Genomic DNA, 12,569 nt, shown 5'->3' with positions numbered 1-12,569 from the left:
GAGGTTCTGGGTTCAACTCCCACAAACTGCCTCTCTGGGTCCCTGAGCAAGACCCTTAACCCCCAGATTGCTCCCCAGGCGCAACACAGTGGCAGCCCACTGCTCCCCAAGGGGATGGTTTAAATGCAGAGAACAGATTTCATTGGAATGTATGTTTCAAACTATAAAGATTATAATAATAATAATAATAATAATAATAATAATAATAATTATTATTATTATTATTATTATTATTATTATTATTATTATTATTATTATTATTATTATTATTATTATTATTATTATTAAAAAGGCCCAACGTCAACCCTGTGGAGCAAATGGACAATGTTTTAAAGCTGAGGTTAAATTAGCTCCACCAACTGAGGAGGGGATTTCTACAGGAAGCTTGATTAGAAAGCATGTGGTCAAGGTTCACTCAGCTCCATGTTACCAGTTATTTATTAATGGAGCGCGTGTTTCTATGAGTCTGCATGTTTATATCTGACCTGGTGTGAATCAGAGAAAAGGCACAAAAAATGCATTGAACACGTTTGTCTCTCCCTGTAAAAGAGCTGTTGGCAATGATTTAAAAGTCCAAAATGAATGAGATTCTCAGCCATTTTCATCGTATTAACCTCTGGAGGGGATTTCTGTCTGGTTGTGGGGTGTAACCATGGATCTGTCCAGTCCGCTGCCGTCCAGCTCGCTCCGCCCGTCTTCTCAGAACCGTGTCTTCTTCCTTTTCAGCTGGAAATTCAGCACGAGAAGCTGCGCAACCTGATGGCCAAGCAGATAGACTTTGAGAGCACTCTGGAGCGCCGCGGCGAGGAGCTCTTAAAGTCCAAGTCTTTCCCCGACCCGCACACGGACTGCAAACCCCCCCCTCCCTCCCAGGAGTTCCAGACAGCGCGCCTCTTCCTCTCTCACTTTGGGTTTCTGTCTCTGGAAGCACTGAAAGTTCGTACAAACGCGTCTCCCTTTCTTTCTGGTACCGCGCGTGTCATTCCCCTGCTGACGTGACGAATGATGCGGATGAAGTTCAGAGAATGTTATTTGAGGCACTGAAACTCAACCATATGTGCATTTGTCAGGAACCAAACAACAGCCGCCTACCTCCTCATCTGATCGGCCTGGACTCGTCCCTGCCGGGGTTTTTCGACGACGTCAGCTACCTGGATCTGCTGCCCTGCCGGCCGTTCGACACCGTCTTCGTTTTCTACGTCAGGGCAGGACAGAAAAGCAGCTCTGAGGTAAGAAAATGGAGCCTGATCTCAGACGTCGTCGGTGCACTGCAAAAACGGAACTAGAAATAGGTAAAATATTCTTTAAAATTAGTGTATTTGTCCTTGATGTAAGCAGGTAAATAAGATTTGCCAATGGAATAAGATTTTTGCACTTAAAATAGGAACAATTCATCTCCATCGTCTTATTTTAAGTGCAGGATGTCTAATTATTGTCTTATTTTAGTGCTCAAAATACTCATTCCGTTGGCAGATAATATTATTTACCGGCTCAAATCAAGGATTAAAACACTAACTTTAAGAACATTTCACTTATTTTTAGATCTGTTTTTGCAGTGTGTTTTACCGGGCCCTGCAAAAAGGGAACTAAAAGCAAGTAAAATTTTCTTAAAATATGTATATTTTTTTCTTGATTTGAGCAGCTAAATAAGACTATTTGCCAATGGTATGAGAATTTCTACCCCTAAGATAAGATAATTGGACATCTTGCACTTAAAATGAGAACAATTCATCTCCATAATCTGATTTCAAGTGCAAAAATCTTATTCCATTGGCAAATAGTTTGATTTACCAGCTCAAATCAATGAAAAATACACTAATTTCAAGAGGATTTTACCTTCTTTTAGTTCCCTTTTTGCAGTGGTAGGTGCAGTCTTAAATTGTATCTATAGAAAGCTCTAAGACTTTAGTTTGAAAGGGGGTTTAACGCTGTAGTTTGGGCTTAATGTTATGCTTAGTCAGCAACATTTCTACCCAAATTAACACAATTTTATTAATGGTTCCCCTCCATGGTGATCAGATTTTGAGGAATGTGGAGTCATCAGCCACAGTCCAGGCCCACTTCCTGGAGTTCCTGTTGTCTCTGGGCTGGCCCGTGGACGTGAGGCATCATCCCGGGTGGACGGGCCACCTGGACACCAGCTGGTCCCTGAACTCCTGCTTTGACGGCACCGACCTCCAAGCAGGTAAACCACTGAGAGGACATTTTCCATGAAGACGTCCGTGAACAAAGCAACCCGTTTTTGTGCACCTTTACTGTGCACTGTACCAAGTCGATGTTCGTGTCTCATCAGAGGAAGCAGCTACTCCTGAGGACACTGGAGGGTCGGTGTTCAACGGAGAGAAGAAGGTTTTGTACTACGCCGATGCGCTCACAGAGATCGCCTTTGTCGTTCCCTCTCTAACAGAAAACTCAGGTCTGTATCCACTAGGTTAAATATTAACATCCCCCCCTTTCACATCAAGTGTCTGGAATTTGATTTGAACTCTTTCAAAGTTTGTACAGGTATGAAGCAGTTTGTTTCCAAACTTTGTTTTTTATTCTGTTGGCTGACAGATATACTTTTAAATTCCTGAAAAATCCAGGGGTTTGTGCATTGGTTAATATTTAGAGGTTACAGTTTCTCACATCAATTCTTGAGTTTTTGTCCAACCCATTGGTCACTTTAACCCCCTCCCATTCAAAGACTAAAAAAGGCCCATTTGGTCTCTAAATGTTCTTCAGTTCAGGGTTTTAAGCCGGATGCCCAGTTCTTGAACTGGGTTTGGTTTAAATGGCGAACAAACCACAGAACTTCCTATTTTGTGATATTTTATAAGTTAAAAATATTTGTGACCACTGACTGTAAAAACGATCATTATTCAGTCTGGGATAATTCTGCGTAGGGCTGAGCAAAGAGAGTTAAAAATTTTTTTTTAGAGATTTTTAGGGCATATAAAATGAGACTATATGATTTATATCAATGGTCTGTGTTGTGTAGGTTATACATTTATGTATAGGTAGGTTCATTTCTACCCTTTCTCATATTCATCTACAGCTTTTTGTTAAGAAATGTGCCCGAGAGACATTTGAGATAAAACTTTGATTCAGAGACGCCTTTTTGTAATTACTTTATGAAAAGAAAAACATCGTTTACCAGCATTCAGCCTAAAAATATGGAGATATTATTATTTTAGGCCCGTATGGCCCAGCCCCAGTTCTGCACGATTAGATTTTAGTTGAATGTTGAAGTATGTAGTTGAAGCGTGTGGGGGGGGGGGGGGGGGGTGTTAAAGCACGCTGCTCTATGATCTGTAGGAGGTGATGAAATCCAACCAAATGGAAGACTCAAAAGTTAATAATGTCATAAAAACGGATGGACATTTTTATAAAACTGAGTCTGGGAAAGCACAAAATGATCAGGAACCATGATTTTCTTTTTTCCCCCTCTTATGCCGGAAGCCAAATGAGGTATTTAAATGCAACCCGCTTGCATTGTTGTTTTCCAGAGGAGTCGTCTGTTCACAGCGACTCCACGGTGGAGGCAGACACCAACATGGACCTCGTACCCGGAAAGCAGTCCAGTCTGACGCTGGAGCTCTTCCCCAACCACTCTGAGAGCCTAGAGTCTGCTAAGAAGGTAGCTCGGCCTCACTAAAAACAATCTTTGTGACAGCGTCACTGGCGAGGATGCAGCTCCTCTATGTGCTGCTGGTTGGCGCTCACTAAGTCGTGTTGTTGTTGTTGCAGCTGAGTCCCTTGGTGAAGACAAAGAGGTCGTCTACCGGAAAGTCTTACCCCCAGCTAGGCCCCGAGACCAAGGTGTTTGTGGTCTGGGTGGAACGCTTCGACGACATCGGTACGCGCGTGCTGTTTGTGTTTACACAGCTCATCTTTATTTACATCTTTTTCTACTTCAGTTTCAAGTCGGTGGATTTCACCCTCCACAGTCTGAAGGTGTTGCACACAAGCTTTAGCTAGGTGCTGATGCGTGTTTTGGTTCTGTGTCTGCAGAGAACTTCCCCTTATCTGATCTGTTGGCGGAAACCAGCACAGGCTTGGAGGCCAGCATGAGCAACAGCACTTCCTGCAGGTATGCAGAGGTCACCGCCGAAAGCGCTTTGCCGGCACCGCGCACAGCTCCTCGCTCGGGGATCGGTTCAGCTCAGGTGCAGAAAGGAAGGAAGGGAGGAAAGAAGGAAGGAAGGAAAGAAGGAAAGGCTGCCGTGCAGAACTGGGCCTAACCTCGCCGTGCAAAACAACAGGAAGTGTTCATGTGATGTGTGCAAAGGGTTGGCAGAGGAAGAAAAGCTAAAAAGAAGCGCGGCGGAGCTGTTTGTTTCCGTGGGTGAACAATGCTGTGTGTTGTTTTAGTGAACTACCTTCAGGTCTGGCCTCGCCTTTTCGTTCTGGTTCAAATAACCCGAGCGGGCTTCACGCTCACAGGGCTTGTTCTGTTGTTGAAGAACGACGTCAGAAGAGGCACGCCGCCGCAGAGCATTTAAACCGTTTTGGTTATTGTCATCTGGTGACACGCATGTGCAGAAATCCAAAACGCTTCCGCCGCTTTGAGCGTTTATGCAAAGCTCAGAAAAGAAGAAACAGGGTTTTTAAAAGACAACGGCTGGCTCACTCACTGGAAAAACGGAACTAAAAATAAGTAAAATCTTCTTAAAATTAATGTATCTGTCCTTGATTTGAGCAGGTAAATAAGATGATCTGCCAGTAGAGTAAGATTTTTGCACTTAAAATAGGAACAACTCATCTTCATCATGTTATTTCAAGTGCAGGATGTTTAATTATCTTAATTTAGGGGTCAAAATACTCATTCAATTGGCAGATGATCTTATTTACCTGCTCAAATCAAGGATAAATACACTGTTTAAGAAGATTTTGCTTATTTTTAGATCTGTTTTTTCAGTGCTGAGCTACTGCAGAGACGGCCACATTTGCCGTAGACGAGAACGTCGTTCTGGAAAGACGTTGCCTGGAGGTGAAAGACTCAGAAATGAGTCGGCAGCTGAAGCGCTGTGGTGCGCGTGAAGACCTTTGAGCAAATCGGCGTCAGGCTAAGTCTTTGCGTCGCACAGCGCAGCGTGGGGCGCTTCGTCCAGAGATGGAGCAGCGTCACACAGACATGTCTGCCCGACTCTGCTTTATGAACCTGGGGCATGCTGGTGCAAAATAAAGGGGCAACAGAAGGCAAAGTGGATGGGCGATAAGAGGAAAGGGCGCAATCAGCCGTGTTTTTGTCTGTTCACAGGCGTTTTGTCCTCTTCTTGTTTCAAGGATGCTTTGTTTAGTCTTCATTCTCAGTAGAGATGCTTGTAATTCATTATCTGGGTGGATTGCAGTATGTTGATAGCTTCTGCTAAGTAGTGCAATACTTAAATAGTTTTGCATGTTGGTCTTTTTTTGAATTGGTAGTGAAATACCTGGAGGTACCATATATATCCAGATAGTCACACGAGTCATTCTTGCCGTTCATTTCTAGATTGTACAAGAGTCCATCGTGACGCATCTTCACTGCCATCGTTCACTGATTTGAACAGGAGTGATCCACATCTATGCCCCGAGTTAAACTGTTCCACCCTTGCTTGTAGAATGAAACGTTTAGTTTTTAACCCATTTTAACATTTCCCTTCTTTACCGCCGCCACAGGTCAGGGTTGTTGGAAAAGGACGTTCCTCTGATCTTCATCCACCCCTTGAAGACGGGACTGTTCCGGATTCGGCTGCACGGAGCCGTGGGCAAGTTTGGCATGGTGATTCCCCTGGTGGACGGCATGGTGGTCAGCCGCCGGGCTCTGGGTAAGACATCCTACCGCTTTATTTCTCATACCCAATGTTTATGTTCACATTGTGCCACGGTACAAAGCCAAACTTCAAGGTATTCAATCGGAATTAGATGCTATTGACAAAAGTGTGACATAATTATGAAGAGGAGGGGAAAATGAAGCATGGTTTTAACTTTTGTAACATAAATGTAATGGTGATGTTGGATATTGTAAATGTTTTAGTGGCATTTCGGGCCTATAGTTGGCATCACTCCACATTCAGAGGCAAACAGTTTTGCTCATTCTTCTTTGACAAATGCAAAGATCAGTCAGGTTGGATGGTGATTGCCTGTGAATATCAGCTTTCAACTCATGACACGGATTTTCAATCTGATTAAGAGCGAGACTTTGACTAGACCATTTTAACAGAGGAATACGGTTTGACTTTAGACATCTAAACCGTTCCGTACATTCGGGGTTATTGTCCCACTGGAAGGTCTTTCGGCTTTCGACAGGGTTTTCTTTTAGGGCTGCCCTGTTTTTAGCTCTATTCGCCTTCACATAAGGTCTGACCAGCTCCCCTCACCATGATGCCGCTATCACCGTGCTTCATCATTGGCATGTGCTGGTGAAGATTCTCAGTCATCCAGGTCATGACCATTCCAAAAAATGTGAAAAAACAAAACAACCAGACTTTTTTTCCGGAACAAAGTCCAGTTGTTTTGTTTTTTAACCTGTTTTTGGAATAATTGGCATGGTATGTTCAGGGCAATGTGCAGTGCTGGTTAGAATTAGCATGTGATTTAATCTTGTGTGATTTAGCACAAGATTTACTTTCTGTTTCATTTGACCAGTCCGTCTCAATCCACGTTTTTGTGTCCCCCTCCCTGGATTGTTGTAAAGGGGATCAGGCATTTGTCCCACCCGAGCAGCGGTAAATTGTTTGTGCTCAAAAGTCTAAAACGGATGAACTGTGAAAATTTATGAGTGAGCAAACCTGTCATTTTGGTCTGGAAACCTTGTCGTAACCCTTTTGATGAGTTTTATTTCTGTTTGGTCTCCCCTGTAGGGTTCCTTGTGCGTCAAACGGTGATCAACGTCTGTAGACGGAAGCGCCTGGAAAGTGACTTGTACAACCCTCCGCCTGTGAGGCGAAAACAGAAAATCACAGAAATCGTGCAGCGTTACCGCAACAAACAGCTGGAGCCGGAGTTCTACACCTCCCTCTTCCACGAGGTCGGCGAGGGAAAGCCTCACCTCTAACCCCGCCCCCTCCGTCCTGTCCTGTCCTAACACTGGCTCACAAGCGCACACACACACACACACACACACCGCACACACTCTTATACTGAACCTGTACACAACACACAGCTGCGTGCACACACACACACACACACACACAAAATCTTTATATTTATACTGTACTATTTTGTTATTTATATGAATACATATATCAACACTGTCTGCCTTTGACTCTAGGATCAAAGTGTCAAAAACCATGCCAAGGTGAGGGGAAACGTCACCGTTTCTGCATCCCGGCCACTCACTCGAGATCTGAATAGGGAACGTTTAACAACCCCTGTCTTTGTTCTTTAGGTTCGTGCTTTGCAGCAAAAAAAAAAAGAAAAAAAAAGGTTTGCTTGGTCTTTAATGCAATACATCAGTAACACTGTTGGCCTTGTTAAAACTTTGCTCCCTACACATGTGTGATGCTAGATGATTTCATGAGGTTTAGTAACACTAAATTGTGCCCAAATCTGTTTTTTTTTTTTTTTTTTTTTTTTTTTTTGTCCCAATGCATCTTTTTTTTTTTTGTTTGCCAAGGAAACAAACGTTTAATCAATATTACCATGTTTTGCAATATAAAAAGAACTTAAGCAAAGTTGACCCATAATCTTATTTTGCCACAAACTATCGACAGCCAGATTCTTACTAACGCCAGCTCTAGTCTTCCTCCTGCAAACACACATTTGGCCGGGCTGAACACAGACTCTGTTGATGGATTCTCTCAGATTTGTAGGATTTCTTGTGTTTTACTATGGATGTCATTTTTGACACCCCTGTGCTTTGTGCATGGCTCTCCTGTCACACAACCGCCACTACCCTATATATATATATGTGTGTGTGTGTGTGTGTTTGCACGTGTGTGTGTGTGTACATGACGATTTGTTTGCTTGTTCTGCCAGTCAGTCGACACTACATGAGGTCAGGGAGCTCTAAGAGCTCTGCACGTGGCATTTGAAAAATTGAAATCTGTCACTTTAAATCAATGAGAATCTCAATATTTTACACTTTTTTTTTTTCTTTGTCTTTTTTTTTGTTGTTTTTGTTTGTTTCTTTCCAGCATTTGTTAACCAAGACCAGGTTAGTTTATCACTAGTGCTTTGAGTTTACCGATGGCGCGCACTTGATGTTTGCAGGGCTGCCCTTAGATTAACCGCAGCTCGGTTTTAGGCGTGAAGCCTCTGCTGAAACCAAACTGAACCATTGCACAGTTTCTCCTGAACGGCATCTGCGCCACAGTTTTTTTTTTTTTTTTTTTCTCCGGCCAACGCGCCCGTTGTGGCTAGCAACATAAAGTACAGTGCGCACACCTTAAGCCCGCCTCCACGTGTAACAGGAAAAGGCTGAAGGTTTCTGCACAACGCTCGGTCAGCTCGGTCAGATTTGCTGATTTAAGCTGCATTTCCTTTAAAATCCTCCAAGCGTAACAAAAAAAATGCACGTTTGACTTCTCAGTTCTGTTAGGTTAGCAGTTTTGGCCTTAACAAACGTGCGTCTGACTTTAGTTTTGCTTAACGAATAGTTTCACTCGTGTTTATTCACTGTAGCTTGGATTTGATGGACGCCCTCTGACTGCCTGTAATAATGTGAATTTATTTATCACAGAGTTGGAACAGGGCAAACACCTCTTAGTTTCTTTGGTATATATTGGAAAGTCTTAATGCACTGAGCACATTTTAAAGTTGTTGTTTTTTTTCTTTTCTTTTTGTTACCTTACATGTCTTTTTGTACTTTTTTGCATTTTGAGAGAAAACCCCTGCTGAAGGAAGAGTTTTATCTTGTGAAATATGAACGAAGAGGCGGCTTTGTGGAGTTTTTAACCTATCATGTCTAATTGTGACTCACTTTTTATGACAGTGCTTGTATGCACACGCCTTTTCTGGAAGGAGAGTTCATTAAATACGCTTCAACGAAAACCGCATACAATCAGTCACACGTTGCATCCTGTTACTCCTGCTATTGGACTGTATTTAAGGACTTGCTATGTACAGAAGTGGAAGATTTGTAAATATATGATAGCCTAAGGCATTCACATGTTGTCTGTTGTGTTCCTCGGCGGAGGCGACAGGGAAAAAAAAAAAAAAAATGTATGTATGCAGTTACGTGTGGGAGGAATGCAGTGGGGTTTTGAATGTAACATGCATCAATTAAAACTATTATTGACCTTTTAATTTCTCCCATCCCTAATATTGGACTCTGTTCTCTCACCTGACTAAAGAAATGTCATTTTTTACGTTTTTGAAAGAATTTGATGCAACATTTGGAGAGGGTGATAAGACAAGAGCCAAACAAGGGAATAAAACTGCGTTATCCCGTTGTAAATGGGTATTGGCCAATAACCGGGGGTCGGTGGATTTAAAAAGTTGCCGTTTCCCGTCATGGTGCTCCTACTGTTAACGATCCTTTTTATGAAGATGCCAGAGAAAGTGTCAGAGTAACCAAGGTTCTCTCCATCTTTTAGCCACATAGAGTAACCAGCAATGTCCCTTCTCCACCTGTTGCTGCACATTGCCAGGCAGCTGGCTGAAAGAAGGCTCTGACACTTTTTTTCTGTAGGTGCAAGAGACAAATTAGGCTAAAAAAAATTTTTTGGCCATTAAAAAGAAATCCCCCCCACCAGAGTTTTGACGGCTATTCTAAACCGAGCAGAGCGGCCGATATCAACAAGCAGCCAGTTAGGTGCTGGTTTATCCTAGTTATCAAAATCTAAACAAGGTAAATGTTAGAAATGCAGTCGATATTTTTGAAGCGCTAATAAATGCTTGTGGATCGTACCAGTTGTTGATTTAGATATATTTAAATACTCTGAACCTAGGGTATATGACATGAAGCCAGAGGAAGGACGGCCAGGTTTTTGAAACTGCAGCAAGCGGTAAAAGTGTGTTTTAAGGTAAGCAATTTAATAAAAGATGTTGGCACAATGCAACATAAAATGGTTGCGTCACATGGCCCGGCGTTGACCGTATAGAAATGAAATGTGCAATCATGGTAGCTCTCAGACATTTTAGAACACGCTGAACTTCAGCTTGACAAGTAAAACCGTTCTGATGGACGTTGTGAAACAGCGTTACCACAGACCTTTTTCTGATGTGTCAGATGACAAATGGAGGCAAAAGAGAAACTCGACTGTCCATTTCCACTGCGCTTCATATAGGTTGAAAGAAGCTGTTGGTTTCCCCTTTTCACCAGTTTGACACTTCCAAATTAGAAGTTGGAAAAGTTAGATTTTTGCACACACAGTTCAAAATTAGTGATTAATGCTTGCCTTAACTTGTTGGCACAAAGTAAATTTTACCCATAAGGGAAAGTTCTTGCTAATGTAGGATGAGCAAACATGCAGTTTTGCCCGAACATGTCTGCTTTTCACATTCTGTCAGGGGGATCTGGGGCTTATTGATAGCTTAATGAAAATGTCAATTTCCCCCCCAGGTTCTGTAGGCGTGAAACATGACTGCGTTTCTTTTGTTTGACGTCACCCAATATTCTGAGACCACTATAAAAGCACAACATGTTACTCATTGCAGATTGTCTTTGCATTTTCCCTCAAACGGTGGGAATGTTGAGGGTTTTCTTATTGACACAGAGCCAGTGGACCAACAGGAGGAACTTTCTGTTGAGGCACTGAAGGGGATTTTGCTTCTGCGATAAATGTTCAAAGGCGACTAAAAACAGTAGAATAGAAATATCCTTTATTGTCCCTCGGTGGGGAAATGCCAATGTGTACCAGCAGCAAAGTGAAATGGAAAGCATGCAGAGACACACAAGGGTAAGAAATATATATATAAAAAATAAAATAAAGAGACAGCAGTAAGGGCAAATCTGCAACTTAAGAAAAAACAACTACAATTACTAGATGGGGAAAAAAAGCATGATAAAAGTGTGCACCTGATCAAGGTAACCAAGAAATGTACAAACCATTATGGTTTACCCATATATTTAGGCATAAAAACAACCAATAGACTACAAGAATGAAAAAAGATTGTGCAAAGTAAGATCAGCTCTACAGCAAGATATGGATGGAGAGACATGGAGGATGAAGAAAAGAGGAAGACTGGAGTGTATATATAGTTTTTTTTTTTTTTTTTTTACATTTCTTTGTGAGACTGCTGCTATTTATCTTATTACATGGAAAAGAGTAGTTGTTTTCTCTTAAGTAGGCTATTTCACAAATGTGTCAAGTGTCCTTGTGTAACCTGGATTCATGTTGGTCTAATATAAACTTGTTTTGCTTCATGGTCAAGCATCTAGCTTACATGATGAAAGTTCCATCATGTAGGCTAGATGCTTGTGTTTTGGGACTCTCCTGGGTAAGTAAGGTGACTTTATTGACTACGGGAAAACCACCTAAAACATGTTTACTTTATCAAGCTCCTCTATAACTCCTGCGTGAACCGGGGCAGGTCAGTGGAAGCTAAGGTGTGAGGTGACTCCAGGTCAGTTTGCTTCCTCCTTACTATGTTTTTTCTTCTTACTTTCAATACATGGTTGTCAACAAACCATTTTACACCACTGTACTTAAAACTTTGTTTTTGTAACTCAGGATTTTCAGGATTTCTTGAGCTATATAATCATAGCAGTGTTTAAAAACCTGATGTCATTCTTTTAAAACATTTTATTCACTTGGCTAACGATGAGCAAGGCCTTAAAGTAATGAATAGAAAGGTTATTCAGTGGCATCACTTTTAAATCTTACAAAGTTTTTGTTATTTAGTCCATTTAGCTTATTTTCTTAGTCTTTGTTTTCTGAAAATTCCTCCTCTAATTAATTCAGATAGTCCCGCCTCAGAACTTTGTTCCAGGATCATCCAAAGATAGGACAATAACAGAGTTACCGGCGCATGATGACTGAACGGCAACTATCAAGAACCACAGAACTATATTTGCTCAGTCGGCTTGGAACCTTGGACTGAAATCAAATCAGTTTCAGAGATTAAACTGTTCATAGCAAAGGTTACATGATGCCTAAAAGAAAAATAACTCCTTGAGTTCTGATGCAGGATACATTTCTGAACTCGTGTGGTCTTCAACGATTATAATATAAGCAAATAGGAGGTGACCTATGATGACCTCCCAAGAGTTCTACACTGGGGTCCTTGTGAAGTAGAAAAATGGCCCAAAAAAAACCTTTGTTGTTTCTTGGAGTTTGCAACATATTTCAATGTATCGGGCCCATAGTTCCCAAAAAAGGTGCACCTATGATTAGATCCACCAGAGGGCGCTTTTCTCTTAAATTTGTCGGGACAGGCGGCTGGTCGAGGCTCACGATTTACACGCAGTGTATTTTATCGGTTCCGTCATAAATTTTACATATAAATATAGTCATTAGGTATGGTTATAAAGTCTCTAATGAATCCATGTTTGTCAACACATTAACAACTAATGTATCTTCAGTAAGCGGATGCAAATCTCGCTATCGTCCACATGTGACCAAAGTGACGTTTTTATTGTGGGCTGCTTTGACAAAAACAAACATTTCTAAATCAAGTTGTTTTTTTTTTCTCACATTTCTCTCTTTTTAACCACAAATTCC

General features: G+C 41.7%; 1 protein-coding gene across 10 annotated transcripts in view; it reads left to right on the top strand.

Annotated features, from left to right (window-relative positions):
* LOC105925885 (Ral GTPase activating protein non-catalytic subunit beta) overlaps positions 1–9,207 on the top strand; it is a 29,965-nt gene extending 20,758 nt beyond the window's left edge. For all 10 annotated transcript variants that reach the window (XM_012861970.3, XM_012861969.3, XM_021316094.2 and 7 more), the window contains 9 exons: positions 727–936; positions 1,071–1,229; positions 2,020–2,185; positions 2,294–2,416; positions 3,489–3,619; positions 3,730–3,838; positions 3,994–4,072; positions 5,641–5,789; positions 6,825–9,207. In XM_012861970.3, coding sequence (XP_012717424.2) covers positions 727–936; positions 1,071–1,229; positions 2,020–2,185; positions 2,294–2,416; positions 3,489–3,619; positions 3,730–3,838; positions 3,994–4,072; positions 5,641–5,789; positions 6,825–7,018 — 1,320 coding nt within the window. In that variant the 3' untranslated portion in view covers positions 7,019–9,207. The remainder of the gene's footprint in view (positions 1–726; positions 937–1,070; positions 1,230–2,019; positions 2,186–2,293; positions 2,417–3,488; positions 3,620–3,729; positions 3,839–3,993; positions 4,073–5,640; positions 5,790–6,824) is intronic.
* The last annotated feature ends 3,362 nt before the right edge of the window (positions 9,208–12,569 follow it).

The sequence above is a fragment of the Fundulus heteroclitus genome, chromosome 1 (assembly GCF_011125445.2).
Source record: "Fundulus heteroclitus isolate FHET01 chromosome 1, MU-UCD_Fhet_4.1, whole genome shotgun sequence".
NCBI lineage: Eukaryota > Metazoa > Chordata > Actinopteri > Cyprinodontiformes > Fundulidae > Fundulus > Fundulus heteroclitus.
The sequence above is the reverse complement of the archived record's forward strand: the minus strand, read 5'-3'. Positions and strand labels throughout refer to the sequence as shown.